At 43.1% G+C, this 19,800-nt stretch overlaps 1 protein-coding gene across 1 annotated transcript in view; it reads right to left on the bottom strand.

The window, feature by feature from the left end:
• Positions 1 to 19,800, bottom strand: part of VAT1 (vesicle amine transport 1) — a 78,937-nt gene that overhangs the window by 38,398 nt on the left and 20,739 nt on the right. The window contains exon 2 of the mRNA XM_056548034.1: positions 467 to 674. Coding sequence (XP_056404009.1) covers positions 467 to 674 — 208 coding nt within the window. The remainder of the gene's footprint in view (positions 1 to 466; positions 675 to 19,800) is intronic.

Below are 19,800 nucleotides of genomic sequence, written 5' to 3'. Positions count from 1 at the left end.
CAATCAAACAAGTTAACTTTTTCATTCCATTATAAATAAAGTTTAACGTACACTTTTCTTAAAACGGATGCAACCGTACATCATTTTTCAAACCGTATACGGATAACAATTTGTACTCACATTTTGATACAGTTTAGTCCGGTTTTGAGGAATCAGTTTCATCAAAAACCTGATACGGGAACTGAATTGCAAAGATATGGTGTGAACCCAGCCTTACCCTGAGGTCAGTGTGGTGCCGTTTTTGAAAGTCATTTTCTAGCCCTGGATAATTCCCTTTATTTAGCAGGACCTAAGCAGACCCCCCCCAACCTCAATCGGATCTGCCAGAACCACCTGGCTCTGTTTTGTCCTCTGAAGAGGATGTGAACAAGACTTAAGTGTTCGATTTCTATAATGTAATTTAGAAGGAGACTTGTTGTAACCCGTAACACCCCCCCCCCCCACTGCCGAAATGCTGAGGACTTACCTGCCGCCATGTGAATGAGGATGCTCTGTTTTGGTCTAAGATTCCCGAAGTGGAATATAATCATATAGGCGGTGATGTAGTTTACCAAGAAGGCAGCACCCTCTTCGAAGCTCATTCCTTCGGGCATGATGAAGGTGCGGCTGGCTGGCACGGTGACCAGTTCTTGCCACAAGCCATATCTACAGAAGACCATCACCTTGTCTCCGACCTGCAAATAAAAGCAACATTTTTTAAATGCAAGAAGAAATATAGAGCTATAGGTTTAAAGGGGTATTCCACTGGCCAGCATTTGGAATATAATGTTCCAAACGCTGTTTTCGCCCTGTGGGGGGGTTCAGACAAGCCCTTCAATGGAAGGGGGCTTGACGTAATCACGCCCCTTCCATAGACTTGCATGCGTGTAAACCGCGTTTGGAACATTTTGTTCGGAACGCTGGCCAGTGGAGTACCCCTTTAATAAATGTGTTCAATGCCAGACAATAGGGATAGTGTTCGTGCCAAATAAACCGATAAGGTCATCTACCAGTCACTAGCGTAGCCGGAAATCGCTCCCATCACAAATGCCTGGTCATCTGCCAGACTCTAAGCCCGTCCTATATTGGATTTTTAGGCCGTTCATACACTATTGCCCTAATTTACTAAGTGTCGGGTTATTTTCAGTGTGTTTTTTGTTCCTGAGGGAAGTGCTGCATAGGAAAAATAAAGCATAATGCAAATAAGAGCAAAGTAACTCTGCACCAGGACGCAACTTTACATTCATGGTTGTTAATAAGTTAAATGGACACTGTCAGATACAAAAACCTTTGATATGTTGTAAAGCATGAATAACCAATGGGTTTTGTAATCGCTTTCATTAGAAAATTCAGTATTTCATACTGAAAAAAGTCAAACTGCCCCCCCGCCTGCTTTAACACAGTAGTCCTGCTGTGTCCATGCATCACCTATGTCATGGACACACTTCCTTGATTGACAGCTGTGAGTGCAGGAAAAAGGTCAGCTTGCGTCCCGCTACTGTCAGTGAGGACAAGCTGGGAGTTGTAGTTTTGCTAACGCTAGGGGAGATGTGAGCAGACAGCATACTGAGGGAGGGGGGCGGAGACCTGCACAGTGAGGCCACACCCCCTCCATTTGAGAGGAATTCAGACTAGTGAGCTAAATTAAAAAGTGTAATAAAAAAATAAAGGTGCTAGACACAAAAATTAGATGTACATGGTCAGGATTAGGTACTGAGTGATATTAAAACATTTGATCTGACAGGTACACTTAAAAGGAAAAAAAAAAAAGCCAAAATAAAATAAATTACAAAAATATAAAAAGCTACAAAGTAGGATTTTCAAAAAACACAATTTTTTTTTTTTTTTTACAGATTCCCCACACCTCAAGGCAGTCGGGTTTTCAGGTTGAGTAATATACACACATATACATATACTATATACATATACACACACACACACTGAGTAATTGGAAAATAGCCTTTTTCACCAGTAAAATGTGTTGCACAGGCAGAGGATGTGGGACAGAAATTGTGTCGCTTAACCCGATAAGTCGGGATCATGTTAGTAGATCAGGGCCTATGATGTTGATCTATTTTTCCATCCACCATCTCCATAGTACAGAAGCATTTGTTAGGTTCAAGCGTGTGAACGGATTTGCCTTCTTAACCTTTACATAAACTATTTTGTTTTTCAGGAAGCCTCCAGGACCGTCTTCAGGGTAATAAGGGAATTGTCTGAGATACGAAGAATCTTAGAAACCGTAACAGCATTAGATCCCTACAGCAGATAAAGGGACGGCCAGACGGGGGTCATTTAAGACTAGATTAGAACTTTCCTATACAGGACAAAGTGTCAAAAAAAGAAAAGAAAACAAAACACTTGTGGCAGGAGACTTCAAAAACTTTTGGTTATCAGAAGAACAAGTGGGGGATGAGTGAACACTTAAGTGTCTCTGACCGGGGCTTATGATGGGGCTTTATAGAGAACCAGAATGGAGATTACCGTGAGCCAGAGAGTTGGTTGCTCCAGATTCCCTGTGGATTTTGACTTCCCTGTTTAAGTTAACTGGGAAAATACACAAACCAATCCATAGCACATGAACCTTCAGATACTCCTATCCAGCCACAGGTGATCTGAAGGGAATCCTCTGCTCCGCACAGGTGAGAAGGAGTTTAATATGATCCTTGGGAAGACCCCCATGTGCACTTTATTGGCATAAATAAGAATAAAGGAGGAACGAAGGCAGGGATCACGAAACGGTAAGTACCATATCAGTATCACCCGCACTACAAGCCTATCGATAGGTTAGTGCAGGATACGCAGATTACCTTTAAAGGGGTACTCTGGCCCCAAGACATCTTATCCAAAGGATAGGGGATAAGATGTCTGATCGTGGGGGTCCCACATCTGGGTCCCCCTGCAATCTAGCATGCAGCACCCACCTGTAAGTACTGCCGGAAGTTCAATCTTTTGCCTTCCGACCATGGGGACGGAGTATAGTGATGTCATGACTCAGTCTCCGTGTGACACCGTGCCCCCTCAATGCAAGTCTATGGGAGGGGGAGTGACTGCCGTCTAGATTGCGAGGGTACCCAGCTGTGGGACCCCCGCGATCAGACATCTTATCCCCTATCCTTTGGATAAGATGTCTTGGGGCCAGAGTACCCCTTTAAGGTTATGTTCACATGTGTGCATTTTTCTACCGACTGACTTCAATGGATAGGAAGAATCGCAATATACGCACGTGTGAACAGACCCTTAAGTCAACCCAGACCCTTACGTTGACCCTTGTTCGAGTCTACAGCCTCTGACTCTCAACCTGAAGCGTTCCCTCATAGTAAAGTAGGTTGTAGTTGTGGTGCATGTACGGTAACATTGCTCATGAAGTGCGGTAAACCCGACAGCCTACAAACAGGTGAAGTGTGGTTTAACGTTGCTTAACTTACTACTTCTGTGATGTGGTCTAAACCACCAGGAGGTCCAGGAGCTTTAGTTCGCACCTACAACATTTGCATGTTCTCACCACATTCTGGTTCTCACACGAACCTGAAATCAGTCTCTAGTGGGAACAATTTCACAGGGGCCATGGTCCGTACATTGTCTCCCCCATCCTTGTCCATAGGGATCAATGGTTGACACCAGAATTTACCATGAAAAATCTCTTTTTGCGCATTATAATTAGTGCGACAATTGTATTTTTTCCCCTTGAGGAACTAGGCTTGTGCAAAACATTTTGTCTAATATTTGATACTTTTTGCAACCTAATAATATGGATATTTGAGTTTATAGTCTCTGCAGACTCCACAACCTCTGTAGAATCACTTGACGTGCGATGTCCCATTGGAGGTGAAGACGGATACATTGAAGCCTTCGGGCAGATCATCTTCTACAGATCGGCTCTTGACGTTGCAACAAGTTTTTTTTAATCTTCTAGCAAATTATGTAGAGAAGTGCAGCCGTCATTTACCAAAACTCCATCTATATTTATACCATTCTGCAAGGTTTAAACATTTCAAAATGCAGAAGTCCTGGGCTCAGCATTTCACATCACGAGCTACGGTCTGCAAAGTTCTCGTGGTATGGTTGTCCAAAAATTCTTTCCTTAAACCCACAAAGTGAATGATGTAACAAGCCTGGAAGAGTTATAAATCGATCACATGGAGAGCAGAGTCACTGGAGGAGAGAGAAGGGAGAGCGCACATGTGGCAAGAGCACTTAATAGTCATCAATAAACCGGGGATGTCACAAGGGTTAACGTGACAAAGGAAGTCCACACAATGTCAGGAGTTCTGCACGGAAACGCATACATCATGTGCAAAGGCTTAACTCTGAGCAGACACGTCTACTAGAAGATTTAAGAGAATGGTGGATAGGGAAAAAACGAAACAACGTGAAAGATAAAGCAGCTGGCGGTGAAGGTCTTTGCGTTGCAGATCACATTTGGGTGGGTGCCCTTACACTGGGCAGTAGATTGTGGATAAGTGCCCACATGTACCTCTGCTGGGTTGGGGGTGAGGGGGGTTTAATACTTATGCATCCAGTAGATGTCAACTTTGATCTCTCTATAAAGCCTCACTATAAAGCGTTTTGTATGTTCAACTATACTATGTATGTCGTGTTTATTAAGTGCCAAGTCTATATTTGAATTCCAGTTTGAAACGGTAGCAAAATGGGCAAAGAGTCCAAGGGGGTGAATACTTACACAAGGCTCTGTATGCTTAACACAGCTCATGTATGGGCTCCTGGAGACTTCTAAAAATCATAATCTTTTGCTTAAAAGGGGTACTCGCTGCTCACAGTTTGGAAAAATGTTCCAAATGCTTAGAGATGGCGTTGGGAGCTCGTGACGTCATAGCCACGCCGCTCATGATGTCACACCCCGCCCCCTCAATGCAAGTCTATGGCAGGGGGCGTGACATCCGTCACGCCCCCTGCCATAGACTTGCATTGAGGGGGTGGGGCGTGACATCTGAGGGGATGGGGCTATGACCTTATAAGCTCCCAGCGTCTGCTCTAAGCATTCGGTACATTTTGTTCCAAACGCTGAGCAGCGGAGTACCCCTTTAATTCTCCATGAGTTTTGAACATGCCCTGAATATTAAATGTTCTGTTAAGCCCAGATTTTATAATCCCCTGTTACCAAACCACTGGGGTCCACATTGGCCAAGATGCGAGTGGCAGGTCTGTACCTGCCTCGAGGTCTCAGATGTTCTTTGGGTTCTTCTGACATTCCTCCAGTTCTTGTCCATCTTATTCTCTACATAAATTCTTTCAATGCTAGATCCAGAAGGAAGTATTCTTTACACTTGTAAACGCCAAGCCCCCAGACCATTCAGATCAGGCATAGAGATCCAGGTCCACACTTAGCGGTCAAGTATCCAACAGTACGATGCCAAGCAAGTTCTACGTACAATTGTCCAAAAAAAAAAAAAAAAAAAACAGGTGTCGTATTGTTACCTCTAACCCAACCCCACAGTGGGAACCTCCATCTCTCCATGCACGATAAGAATGGGTGAGGAGCTCTGTTTTACAGGAGGTTCCCCTACAAACCCTCATCACTGATCAGCAGGATAAGTGCCAAGATGCCAGTGGTTGGACTCCTCACTGAGCAAACAACTGGGGGCCGTGTCCTACTGGTTGACTAGATCGGTGGACAGATCAGCGCACTGCTACTTAGTTTACCTACAGGTCTGACAGTTAGCCAAGTACAGCAGACAGCTACCTACGGTAGCGCCAGAGCAAGTTGCCAGAGTGGCTCTATTCAACAAGGAAGACTGAGCCACCATTTTTGATCAGTGGAGGTCCCGGAGGATGGACGGACACCAGATCTTTCCTCTGATTGTAAGGGATTTCCCATGAACAGATGGTATGAGGCTGATATTCCAAGCCCTTCTAGACAACGAGCATGTGCAGTGATGTAAGCGATTAGACCGTGATTGTCCTTGACGGACTGATTTGAGTCAAAGTTGACAGACTAAGACCACTGACCCACTGGAAGAAAATAAAAAATAAAAAAGTTAAAGCATAGTCCAAAGTACAGTCCTGTTCATACTCCACATATAAACCTCTGCCTTTTAAGTCTGAATCGGAGACACCATATGGACAGTTTCTAGATCTTGGCAGGGTTGATGGGACAGAACATGTCACAAAGTCCTACTAAAGTGTTTAATGCAGGACCACTTCTGAAGCCCTCAGCTTTTTGGAGCTAGATAGGAGAGGACATGATGAGTTAATGTGGCCGCACAACGTATTCAGGGTTTGAGAGAGAGTTTTCCATTTGCAGAATGACTATGAAGCCAAGTTCTGATGTAACGTTCCACCTCCCCATGTAAACAGAGCGAGGGAGCTGGAATTTACGACTGAGGTTAGAGTAAAAGAAGGAGATGGTTACTAGCGTTCAGGCTGGGAAAATACAATTGAATTTGTTTTAAGTGCTGGTAAAGGGTGTAGTTTATTTTTAGGGTACCTTCACACCTACAGGATCTACTTTAGATAATTGAACACCTCAAAATCAGATTTGTATGTGTTGACTTCCCCTAAAGAGACATTTCAGGGATGCTGACCTGTCCTGTATCAGAAAAAAAATACAACTCCGATCACACTCCAGCATCAGGATCTGTTTAAAGTGTCCCGACCGCCTTATAGCCCAAGACTACAGCAATGGTTTACGTGACTTTGGGCAAATCCCTATTCTGATCACTAGTCTCAAAGGTGCTGGGATATTTAAACAGATATCCTGTCGGAGCTTCAGAGTTACACTAATGTGATCAAGCTTCCATTTTCCTCTTTGTGATTGGACAATTAGAAGATCGTGTGGGAAGCCGCCACAGCCATACCTGTCTGGACACGTGACCTTCGTGTTGTACCTTTCATTCAATTGAATTTTCTGCTGACCCTTTGAATGCCACCACCTGCATTGGAGATTCTGCACAAGGGAGTGCGCCAGGTGTTTTTTGCATTATTGGATCGTGTCCTTCTGTAGGGACAAGGGAACATGTCGACTTATTCAGTGTTAAATAAGGTTTTGACAGTGACATTTTTAAATGAGAAGTATCATGTAGAAATAGTATAAGAATTTTTCTATTTGGGTGGGGGAATCAGATGGCAGGGACCCCTGCTCTTTGAATAGGGGATACGTTTTCCATTTGGGGGAGAGGGAGTCGGATCACAGGCACCCTCGCTCTTACCAGGAGTGGAGAGTGTTGACCCTTGCCGAAGCAGCGGCCAATATACCCCCTCCATGTATCTCTATGGGAGAACTGGAGATGGCTGAATGCTGTGTAGGAGCTTCGTGCAAGGTGTCGAACTGTCCGTTCCTGGAAAGACATATCCCCCCTATCCTTTGGATACGTTTGAGGATATGTTTGCCTGCATGATTCTTCTCCTTTAAGTGAAAAACAGGCTGCGTACGAACATGAGTTGTAAAGTTTGCTGGCTCAGCACTGATGTTTGTGACAGTATCTGGTCACTGTTTCACAACCAACATTAATAGAAAGCGGATGTTTTCGAAAGGAGGCCACAAAACCATAGAGAGGCGGCTACAAACACCATAGAGAGGCGGCTACAAACACCATAGAGAGGCGGCTACAAACACCATAGAGAGGCGGCTACAAACACCATAGAGAGGCGGCTACAAACACCATAGAGAGGCGGCTACAAACACCATAGAGAGGCGGCTACAAACACCATAGAGAGGCGGCTACAAACACCATAGAGAGGCGGCTACAAACACCATAGAGAGGCGGCTACAAACACCATAGAGAGGCGGCTACAAACACCATAGAGAGGCGGCTACAAACACCATAGAGAGGCGGCTACAAACACCATAGAGAGGCGGCTACAAACACCATAGAGAGGCGGCTACAAACACCATAGAGAGGCGGCTACAAACACCATAGAGAGGCAGCTACAAACACCATAGAGAGGCGGCTACAAACACCACCGCATCAGAGTTTGTAGGAAAGTCCTTCAAGAAGATTTGTGTAAGAATTCACATTCAGCCAGGTTTTGCACATGTCGGCACTTCTACTCCTCGAAAGTAACCCAAAATGATCTCAGTGGAACACTGGCCTTCATGTCTGAAAATAACCCCATAATTGCAATTTATAACCTGTCCTGCACAGACATGTAAAATATGATTTTGCCCCTTAGTTCCATACCCAGCTTCTCCAAAGCGAAGACACCAGAAGATTTCGTAACATTCAGAGTGTCAGCTAAGCCACACGTAGAGCCTGAACGTGATGAAACATTGCGCCAGATCATCGGGGACTACATTACGCTGCCAATTTATAACAAAGCTATTATTGCGGCCATAGCCAAGAGAAGAATAGAGGAAGAGAACATGATCTGTGATATCGGTTTAAAATGTATGTCAAGGTATAAAGCAAGAGCTTCATACAATTAGAACCAGGATTTCTGAGCAAAATGCTGATTAGATCCTGATAGGACTTTAATAGACCCAGAGAGACCCGATTACTTGCAGGTGCCAGCATGCACCATTTCTCCCGTTCCTATTGCCAGTCACAAAATGATGTCTGTTAACGGGCGCTAACAGGTTAAAACTGCTATAAAAAAAAAAAAAAAAACAGACTATAATGGGATTTTCTAACAGTCATTTAACTACCGATCTCCTGGGATTTTATAACGGGCATTTATTAATGGGAGTATTTTACAGTGTGAATGCACCCTTAGAGTCCTGAGGTGGGCAGCCTTAAAAAAAAAAAAAACGTTTACCTTGTGCTAGCAACGTTTTTTTGGTGACTTTTGTGGCTGGCACTTAGCCACCTATGCAGAGGAGAGATTATGTATCCAACCATGGACAAGCAAGATCTATTTTGTATGTGCTTGTGCCTGAGGCTAAAGGCTATATTTGTTTTACTAGTGAAAAAATAAAGACAGCAGAAGCCCTGATTAAATGTTCCTTCTGTGTACCCGACTGCTATTTTGTCGTCATTTGACTGGTTCTTCTGAGCTAATCTCCACACTGGTCGCTGTCCTGATCGTAGCGTGGTGTTTTGGGGGCCTAGAGCCTGCAGACAGGTTCCCTGTAAAGATTTCCCGGATGACTATTTTAAGACCGCGTTCCTTGACATAAATGCGCAGCCAGTTTATCAGGCACAATACAAACTCTGCTCCAGATGCCAAGATCTGCGGCTTTTAATTAATATTTGGCAACCGGGCGAAAAACAGATCTGAGCCCGATCTGTAAGTGAACAAGACTTCAAACAGCGCAGGACCTGGAATTATTCCAGAGGAGCAATGTAGGGCTCACAAGACTGCAGCAACCGTGATACAAATGGCAGCGCCATTTAAAGGGCGCTACACGAACATTACCTCTTACGCCTTGCTGCTAGGAACACTCGTTCAAGGGATAATTTGAAGGGTTAACTAAGTATTTGAATAGTAGAAGACAGGTGTCTGGCTCACCTCTATCCGATATTAAAGGGGTACTCCTGTGGAATTATTATTATATTTTTTAATCAACTGGTGCCAGAAAGTTACAGATCTCTAAATTACTTCTATATAAAAATCTTAACCCTTCCAGTACTTAGCTGCTGTATGCTCCACAGGAAGTTTTATTTCTTTCGTGAATTCTTTCCAGTCTGACCACAGTGCTCTCTGCTGACACCTCTGTCCGTATCAGGAATTGTTCAGAGCAGGAGCAAATCCCCATAGAAAACGTATCCTGCTCTAAACCGTTCCTGATACGGACGAGAGGTGTCAGCAGAGAGCACTGTGGTCAGACGAAAGAATTCCAGAAAGAAATACAACTTCCTGTGTAATATACAGCATCTGATAAGTACTGGAAGGATTAAGATTTTTAAATAGAAGTCATTTACAAATCTGTTAAACTTTCTGGCACCAGTCGATTTTACAAAAATTACACATTTTCCACTGTGGTACCCCTTTAAGACAGTCTTATGGAAGTGCTATGCCAACATCGTAATGTCCAAGATACAACTATATAGCAAAGAAGAAATTGCGCACTCACCAATAGACAGGTTCAACTTTAAAGTGATGTGGTGCACACTCCCGCTATGTCTGTCCTGTTGCCCTTATTTACAGTCGTCACTTTAAAGTTGAACATGTCTACTGGTGAGTGCGCCATTTCTTTGCTATATAGTTATGTAGGGCTCTTTGACTGGGCAGACTCTTAGGTTACAAATACATACATTTTATAGAACAAAAAAAGGTACAATAGTTTGAAAAAAGTAAACGAAACCCGTTTTAAATTTGCTACAGTCCTCTTGGATGTATTTTACTGTTATTTATTAAAGCTGGAATTTACTTTCCGTTTAGTGCCGGACACCTCTCCTGATTGGATTTCCCCCTTTGGACCTTATCTAGCAGCGCGAGTGGCCATGGTTCTGCGCTCCGTGCACCTGGAGACGCCATCTGCCTGGTGCAGAGAATTGCATTGGTTTCCACGTTATGTTTTGAGGGTACGGGAACCCGATCCACGAGTGAAAACCGGGCGCTCCCGTTTCCCAGATTCCCATCTTATTCATTTCAATGAGCCAACCGGAGTCAAAATTGACTCTGGTCACCTAATTTTGCCCCGTATCCGGTTTTCTGACCGAACCTAAAAAAAAAAAAAAAAAAAAAAAAAAAAAAAAAAAAGCCAACTCTATATCTCCAGTCGGCTCATTGAAATGACAGATACAGGCCGTATCTTCAAAATGTGGTGTGAATGCCCCCTAACCCAGGCCTAGTCTGTAGTACAGACACTAGGGTGCAATGCTCTGCACATCCCGCCATGTGTATAGGAGTGTACAGATACACAAACAGCACAGAGGACATTGCGGGTGGCACCACTAAATAATAACGCAGTGAAGTGGGGGTGCAAAGCAATAAAATTCTATGCTGGAGGAGTCCACGTGGAGATCAGATGCAATGGGGCTGCAAACAACCGAAAAAAAGTATCTAAGTACAACGCTATATTGAATGAAAAAAGGAAAGTAGATGCACTCACCCAATAAAGCCTTTTTCTTTATTCAATCCATTCAAATAGACCTCACAGGGAGGGAAGACCGACACCGGCATTCTTTCCTTTTTTTAATTTTTTCTTCTTTATTTCTTTACTTGCAGATGTACCGTATATACTCGAGTATAAGCCGAGTTTTTCAGCACAATTTTTCATGCTGAAAACGCCCCCCCTCTGCTTATACTCGAGTGAACTCTCCGCCTGTTCATCCCTTCATCAGTGGTCTTCAACTTGCGGACCTCCAGAGGTTTCAAAACTACAATCGTATGTTGAGGGATCTGTGCAATGTAAAGTATAGGACAGTGGTCTACAACCTGCGGACCTCCAGATGTTGCAAAACTACAACACCCAGCATGCCCGGACAGCCGTTGGCTGTCCGGGCGTGCTGGGAGTTGTTGTTGTTTTGCAACATCTGGAGGTCCGCAGGTTGTAGACCACTGATGAAGGGATTGACAGGGGGTGATGAAGGGGGGGGGGGGGGGATTTATTTCCCACCCTAGGCTTAGTCGAGTCAATAACTTTTCCTGGGTTTTTGGGGTAAAATTAGGGGCCTCGGCTTATATTCGGGTCGACTTGTACCGTATATACTCGCGTATATGTCCTTCTTCCCTCCCTGCGTGGTCGATTTTGATGGATTGAAGAAAGGGAAAAAAAATATATATAAAATAAAAAAAAGTTATTGGGCGAGTATCTTTTTTTTATTGCATATAGTTTACAGACAGGTTAAATACTCTGCAAATACCACCATGTGTATAGGATGAGTGTACAGAAGCAGACACTAGGGTTAAAAAAAAAATAGTCCCTTTGACTATTTTTTTGTTTTATTTTCTTCAATATCCACACCCCAGTCATGCCTAATAAAAAAAATAAAAAAAATGGTCAGACCGGCCCACCAAACAGCACTAGAGCCCACTATTCAGAAAAGGTCCAAGCTGTATTACCAGACAAAAGCGTAAAAAAAATAACAAAGCCATAAAAAATTGTTTCATACGGACACAATAGAGGAGTAAAGTGTTAATTTTTGCATCGCAGTCGGTATCATTGAGTCTCCAGGGTTTCAGAAATAAAAGCCGAGCCAACTTACACACTTCCTGTTTGGCGGCTCTATAGATCATTTTTCGAGGCTGAAGTCAGACAAAAGCCATCGGTTACTTTCCAGAGATTTTTATTCCACTGGCAGAAGTTCACGGTGAAGTTTTCAGTGTGCAGCGGAAAATTAAATCCTCTCGGGACGCCGGCTTATCCAGTCGTGATCTGGGTTATAGCACGGGTCCGGAGGGTCACTTACTATATAACTTCTAGGGGGGACTACTCTACTGCGGCGATACACAAAGCTACCAATTTCCATAACTATAAAAGGGGGTACTGGAGGGTGAAAATTTCTTTCCTAATCAACTGATGCCAAAAAAAAAAAAAAAAGTAAAGAATTGTAAGTTACTTCAAAATCCTTTACTTGAAAGAACTACACAACTTCCTCTGGAAGGGTTAAGATTTTTCCAGTCTGACCAGTGCTCTCTGCTGACACCTCTGTCCTGGTCAGGAACTGTCCAGAGCAGGAGAGGTTTGCTATGGGGATTTGCTCCTACTCTGCTGCCACTTCTGTCTATTTAAGGAACTGTCCAGAGTAAGGGCAAATCCCCCATAGCAAACCTCTCCTGCTCTGGACAGTTCCTGACACGGACAGAAGGTGTCAGCAGAGAGCACTGTGGTCAGACTGGAAAAAACTACACAACTTCCTGTGGAGCATACAGCAGCTGTTAAGTACTGGAAGGATTAAATATTTAAACAAATCTCTAAAAAAATGAAAAAAAAAAAAAAATTTATATATATATATATTTTTCCTCTGGAGTACCCCTTTAATAGAAATTGTTCAAAACTTTATGAAGACTTGGTCTACATGAAGATTGGAAGAACTTTGTAGATCTATTGTAATACTGATCAAGAGAAAGATACTATATACCTTGTCACTAGCTAGGGTGCCTCCAGCTGTTGCAAAACTATAACTCCCAGCATGCCTGGACAGCCTTTGGCTGTCCAGGCATGCTGGGAGTTTTAGTTTTGCAAGAGCAGGAAGAATTGGCCTGAGAATTGTCTGGAGAGCTCGTCTATACCAAGTGACTATTCTTTGAAAGGTGAAACCCATGGTGCAAGCCTAAATTATATGGATTAGGAAATTTGTAGTATACTCCAATCCCGACGGCGAAAAGAAAAACCACTAGGGGTCCCCATATCATTGAAGACAATACTACCCGGCTGAAGCATCAGCTTTGTCCCTTCCTGTACCTCAATTGGGACAATGTCCAGTAAGAGGGCGGGACTAGCACTCCTGACCTATCAGACTGCAACATGAAAACAGGAGGGGGCAAGAGCAGCCTGCAACGATTGGATGAAGTGACCCAGCACAGCAGACTCAGGGAGTAAAGTGAATGAATGATTAGGGCGGGCTCAGGGACATGCCCCTTCCTGAGCAGTGGATGTCAGAATAAATGAGCAGCAGAATGGAGGTATTTTCAAGCCACATACAGAAGCTAGACACAGATCTGTAAACCATCTACATGACCTAGTGAGTTCCACATACAATCATAATTTTTCAGTGATATGACCGATACCCTTACTTACCTAGATTAATGCGTAACGTGAGGAGTTCCAAAAAGGCTGCAAGTATAAGCATGTATTCTACCATAAGATTGTGGGGGGGAGGGGGGAGGAGGAGAATAAAGGCTCCCCGGTACTATACATTTTTAGTTTTTGTTCCCCAGAACATGACCCCCCCTACATACAGCACGCTTCCATCTCTCTAGAATTCTACTTCCTAATAAAAAGCCGCCATATTGATTCCACTGCATTTCAGGAGTCAGACGGAGGTGAATGTTTAGTAATCGAGCGGCCTCCGTTCTGCGCAGACCTGTTGACGTGCACAGCGCGGATCAACAGATGGTATCTGCCTTAATGAAGCAAATAGGAGGTGGGAGAGCCTGGAAATGTGATTACAGAACAGAGACGGCAATAGGAAGCAATAAGAAACAGACGCCGCGTAATTAATGCAACGCAATCCAGCGGGATACAAAGCCGAGCGCATGACGATAGGATCCTGTACCACAATCCAGAGACTGCACCTATTGTACCGACAACAGGGGAGCTACGAATACACGTCGAAGAGAAGGGCTCAGATCTACTATTAGTTTCAGATTCGGTGTCTCCCTATATTTACTTATTTGGTGCACGGTCTGCATTAGTTTTGGTCCATTTAAACAGCCTCACAGTCAGAATGGTAATACAAAAAAAAAAAAAAAAAATTCTATAAAAAATAGTTTATCTAAAATATATTAAAAATATATATATTTGATAGATAAACCAGGTTTTTTCTCTTCACTTCTCACTAGAGATGAGCGAACTTACAGTAAATTCGATTCGTCACGAACTTCTCGGCTCGGCAGTGGATGACATCCTGCATAAATTAGTTCAGCTTTCAGGTGCTCCCGTGGGCTGGAAAAGGTGGATACAGTCCTAGGAGACTCTTTCCTAGGACTGTATCCACCTTTTCCAGCCCACCGGAGCACCTGAAAGCTGAACTAATTTATGCAGGATAAGTCATCAACTGCCGAGCCGAGAAGTTCGTGATGAATCGAATTTACTGTAAATTCGCTCATCTCTACTTCTCACAATTGTGTATTTAAATTTGTATTTTCTCGTAATTTGATTGAAAACGTTTTTCTAAATACAAATCTGGAGGGTTAGTCTGCTTTTAATTTTTTATCGTGGCACAGAGACAAAGTTTGGCAAGAATTTCGGCACAACCCAATAAAATACAGTCAAGCACTTTCTAGTAAATCAGGGCCAATGTATTCAAGACTATGCCAAGTTTTAGTGTCTGCAAGGCAGATTGTTCAAGTTTTAATCCTACAAATACAAAGTGTCATTTAAAAACATAAGGGCGTCCCTAGGAATTGAGGCAATGAAGACTGAGCCACCATAGCACAGCCCTGCACCAAGCATGAAGACCTCAGCTGGTGACTACTCTAGTTGTACGCCACTGATCTGACAATCTTCAGGAGTCATCAGATCCACTAAAACCATGTTTTCTGCCTCAAACACAGGATTGCGGAATCCAGCTGGTTCATCCACCATTTCTAAAAACTACAACCAAATGCTACTTAATCTTTAGCCAAGAACTTCAGATGTCCTACCAGAGAGCCTGCATTCCGACAATCCAAAAACTCCAATCTTATCCATTCTGACGGACTTTGGGTATGTGGGAACTATAATCCAAATCCTAGCTTATACGAGTCATCCTACAGGCCGATGAACCATGAAATCTCAACAGAACCAAAATGGCAGATTGTCCGGGTCCTGATGCAACCAAGATAGAAACCCTACAATGCCAACCCAAAAATGTGGCAGTTTTTTTTAAACCATGGGAATAAGTTCTTGCCTAACGTTGAGTCTACATTGAGGACCACTTCATTGGATTTACATTAGTTAAGTCCATGAATTTCTGGTGAATACTGCACCAGACTGTCAGAGTTTGCAGGGCACAGTTGGACCATACAATTCCAGATCAGACACAAGAGGACAACGAAGCCCGTATTTACACTTTAGAACGTCGTCTTGACCCATCAAGTGTATTGATTGAATATTTTACCCACTTCCCTTAGGATCCTGCTAAATAAATGGACCCCATTGAAGTAAATTAGATCTGTAGGTGTCCCTTAGTTTTCAGGCCCAGATAGGAGCCTTTAAAGCCGCCACACCCCCTCCCATAGGATTGGATTGAGGGGACATGGCCTGATGTCACAACGGGGCGTGGCTGACCCCCACACTGCATACAGTGTTCGGAACTAAATGGCCAGTGGAGTACTACTAAAGAAATTTAAATGTGGGGGGGGAAATTTGGGATAAGTTTTAGATGGTGGGGGTCCTACTTCTGGGACCCCTGCGATCTCCTGTTAGGGGCCCCCCCAACTCTCCCCAGGAGCAGTGCGTCACAACCCCGGCATGAAGTGGGGGCTGCCACGCCCCCTCCATCTCTCTATGGTAGTGCCAGAGATAGCCGAATGGTTCTCCCATAAACACATGGATGGGTGTCACATCCGCTTCGTGGTGAGGTTGTGAGGAGTCTCCCGGGCAGAGCTGGGGCCCCATATAAGATCATGGGAATAAGTTTTAGATTGCAGGACCTATACCCATAATATATCTCCATTAAGGCCGATGTGAAAGAGGCCTAATAGATGTTTCACAAATTAGTTTTCACTTCATGTTAATAAACTGTTGCCTGAGAAATACGTCAGGATTGTGGACAAACCCATTGGAGAACCTTGAAAATGTAAAGTGTTCTCATCCAGCATTGAGGCCATGACATGAGCGCTCCCCACCACCCCCTCACCTCTTCCCCTGCTGCTCAATTCTTCAAATTCTTTCAACCATCCAGAGACCACAGGAAACAGACACAGGCCCCTATTGTGGAGCAGCACATCACAGCCGCCTCTCACCATACAAGAATATCATTTCCTGCGAGTTATTAACTGCAACAGAAACCAGCACCCGGATGATCGTAACCGGTCCGATTCATACAGAAATCCAAACATTTTACTAATTGTACGTTATCAGACTAGAGAAGCCCGGCCCCTCATGGGCAACTTCCTCCACATGCATCTGGTGGATCTGCAGACACTACAGATCAGTACAAGATATTAGCCCTCACATGGCCCCATAAGCAAAATAAAAAAGTGGGTCAGAATATTGCAATTTAAAAATAAAAAATAAAATTGTAAACTCCAAATTTGGCATCAGTGTCCTGACTAGATGTCAACTTGACCGCACAGTAAATGCTGTAAAAACTACCATGCAAAATGTTGTCTCTTAATTTCTAAACATTTTCCTTCCCTGACAATATTAGGAAAAGGAGGCATCAAATAAAAAAAAAAAAATTATTAAAAGTTAAAATATTAAAGTTAAAAATGCACAAGTATTTTTGAAGACTGCCAGGCATGCAATGCACAGAGCTGTATTTTTGGAAGCAGCTTCACAAAAAGCTCCTGTCTCATGTAAAGCTTTGACTTTTGACCACAGTTACTTTTGTCTGCAGATCTGCTGGTACTAAGATGCATACTAAGATGTGATCAGGGAAACCTACCAATTTGGGTAGCAGACACCCCTACCAGGCGAGCAACAATCCTTCTGAACGCTGACAGGTCTGACATGGCAACCTACAACACAAACTTACTTATGCCATATTAACCTGTAATAATGATAAAAATTACACAATTTTAAAGAAATTTAAAGGAGTACTCCACTGGGAATTTTTTTTAACCAACTGATCACAGAAAGTGATATAAAGATTTGTAAATTACTTCTATTAAAAAAAATCTCTCAACACTTCTAGGCTTCTGTATGCTCCACAGGAAGTTCTTCTCTTTTTGAGTTTCCCTTTCTGTCTGACCACAGTGCTCTCTGCTGACACCCGTCTGTCTCCGGAGAGGTTTGCTATGGCGATTTTCTCCTACTCTGCCGACACCTCTGTCCATGTCAGGAACTGTCCAGAGAGCACTGTGGTCAGACAGAAAGGACATTTAAAGAAAAAGCTAATACAATCTTATAAGTACTAGAAGGATTAAAAAATTTTAATAGATGTAATTTACAAATCTGTTTAAACTTTCTGGCACAAGTGGATTTAAAAATAAAAATAAAAAAAATAAATAAAGTTTTCCCACATAGTACCCCTTTAAGGGTGCAACTGGTGATGGAGGTGTACCAGGGTGCAACTGGTGATGGAGGTGTACCAGGGTGCAAGGAACAGTGCAACTTCCCCCAGTTACAGGGTTTGGACAAAAGGGCTGGATAAAATTAAGGATCGGGTGCAGGCAAAATTTTTGGGTACCTTTTTGGTGCAGCCTTAACAGTTGCAAAACTCCAACTCCCATCATCACCACCAAAGTGGGCCTGCTAAGAGTTCTGCTAAGAGCGATATTCTGTTGCCCCCCTGCACTGTAGCACATGGTATAAGCCTCCACCATTGTCACCAGAAGTGGTTTCTCCATGAGAATGGATCAAATCAATGAAGAGTATTTCGTATATTCATTATTTAAAAAATCTTTTGACTCCATTACTCATTACATTGTATTATAATATCACAGGTTTCATAGTCACAAGATAAATTAAAAAAAAAAACACAATTGGGCCGTAACAAGTTTGACATCCTGGACAACATTACACAAACCCAATGAAGGATGGCCAAAGCAGCTCTCACGCCAACTTTTTCACATAGCTTTCCCCTTCAAGTCAACGTCAGTCGAATTAGATGTCTTAGAACGTGACTGGGAATGTATGCAAAGCCAGGTATTTTTTTGGCACACATTCCCAGTCATGTTCTAAGACCTCTAATTGGAATTACACATGGACATTAAAGAGAAAGCTACATCATAAAGCGGTTTGCATATCCTAAAATGACAAACTTGTAGAAAAAGCTTTATTCTACGTTAGAAGGTAGACAAAAATCACACCTGCACAGACTACCCCATTCACATCTCGACACGTTTCGGGCGCATGCGCCCGAAACGTGTCAGGATGTGAATGGGGTGGTCTGTCCAGGTGTGATTTTTGTCTACCTTCTGCTAATTTAGGCTGCATTCACACGCCTGTCTTGACCCGTCCTGTTCTCCCATCAAAAATAAACACTAAAAACAAAACAAAAACTGACAACGGATGCAAACAAATTATCCGTTTGGATCAGTTATTGTTTAGTTAAACAAAAACAAAAAAATATAAAAAAATGTTCTGAGCAGGCTCAGAAGTAAAAACTGAAGTCTATGGATCCATTTGCATCAGTTTTTTCAATCAGTTTTTTTCAATGTTAAATTTAATGTATCAGTTTTTTTCTTCCATTTTTTTGTGCTTTTTTCTTCTGTGAAAAACAAAAAACGTAAATTAGTGCAGAAAAGTACAAACGGATGTAAGCGGATTGTAGAAAAATAAAACAAAAAATTCCATTGACTTAAAAAAAAAAAAAAAAAAAAAAGTTTCTTCCATTCACAGCCTGCAACAACGGAACCGAAACTGGGATAAAAAACAAAAAAAAACAAAACGGGGACAGCCGGCCATGTGTACGCACCCTTAGACTAAAGCTGCATTTGATTGCTTGATTGTCCGCATTTTCAACAAGTCTCCAAGGAGACACATTACCCTTTTGGTCCCACAAATTCGTAAGTACGGTAACTGGCACCACTTGACTGAAGATGGATACAATATCTGTATGGGTGATCTCAACCATTAGGTGTCATACTAGAAGTGCGCCATTGTGTGACGAGTCAGTGAATCCAAATCACACAGTAGGGTCCAACTATGACCATTTCCTCTCCTCCCCCGGTCCCGTGTTAGGTCATTGCACCCGATCCGTTACAGACCGCACTGTAATGTTTTATACTACACTGTACGCGGCAGACTGTTTCCACGCCTGACTGAACTAGCGCATCTTGTTACTTCCTTTAATATTTAATTTGACGGCACTTACCCAGCTAACTATAGGGCCCAGAGGGCCGGCGCATGATGCCTCATTCTGTATTCAAGTACTAGGTTAGAGATTAGGAAAACCCACTGATGTGTAGAGGAGAATCACCACTTTTATCTAGCGCAAGAAGCTGCTGTACGTTTTTATATGAATGGCGTGAAGTAGGTTACATACAGATGAAGTGAGCCCTAGTGCAATATAATGCTATGGACCAAATCCCCCCCCCCCCCCCCCCCTCCCCTGGAAATTTGTGATTACCTGCGACTGCATTCATGTATGGTCTGGGTCACCGCCAAAATGCAAACGCCAAGTCAGTGTTCCCCCAACCAGGGTGCCTTCAGCTGTTGCAAAC

This window comes from Hyla sarda, chromosome 12 (genome assembly GCF_029499605.1).
Source record: "Hyla sarda isolate aHylSar1 chromosome 12, aHylSar1.hap1, whole genome shotgun sequence".
In the NCBI taxonomy this organism is placed as follows: domain Eukaryota; kingdom Metazoa; phylum Chordata; class Amphibia; order Anura; family Hylidae; genus Hyla; species Hyla sarda.
The sequence above is the reverse complement of the archived record's forward strand: the minus strand, read 5'-3'. Positions and strand labels throughout refer to the sequence as shown.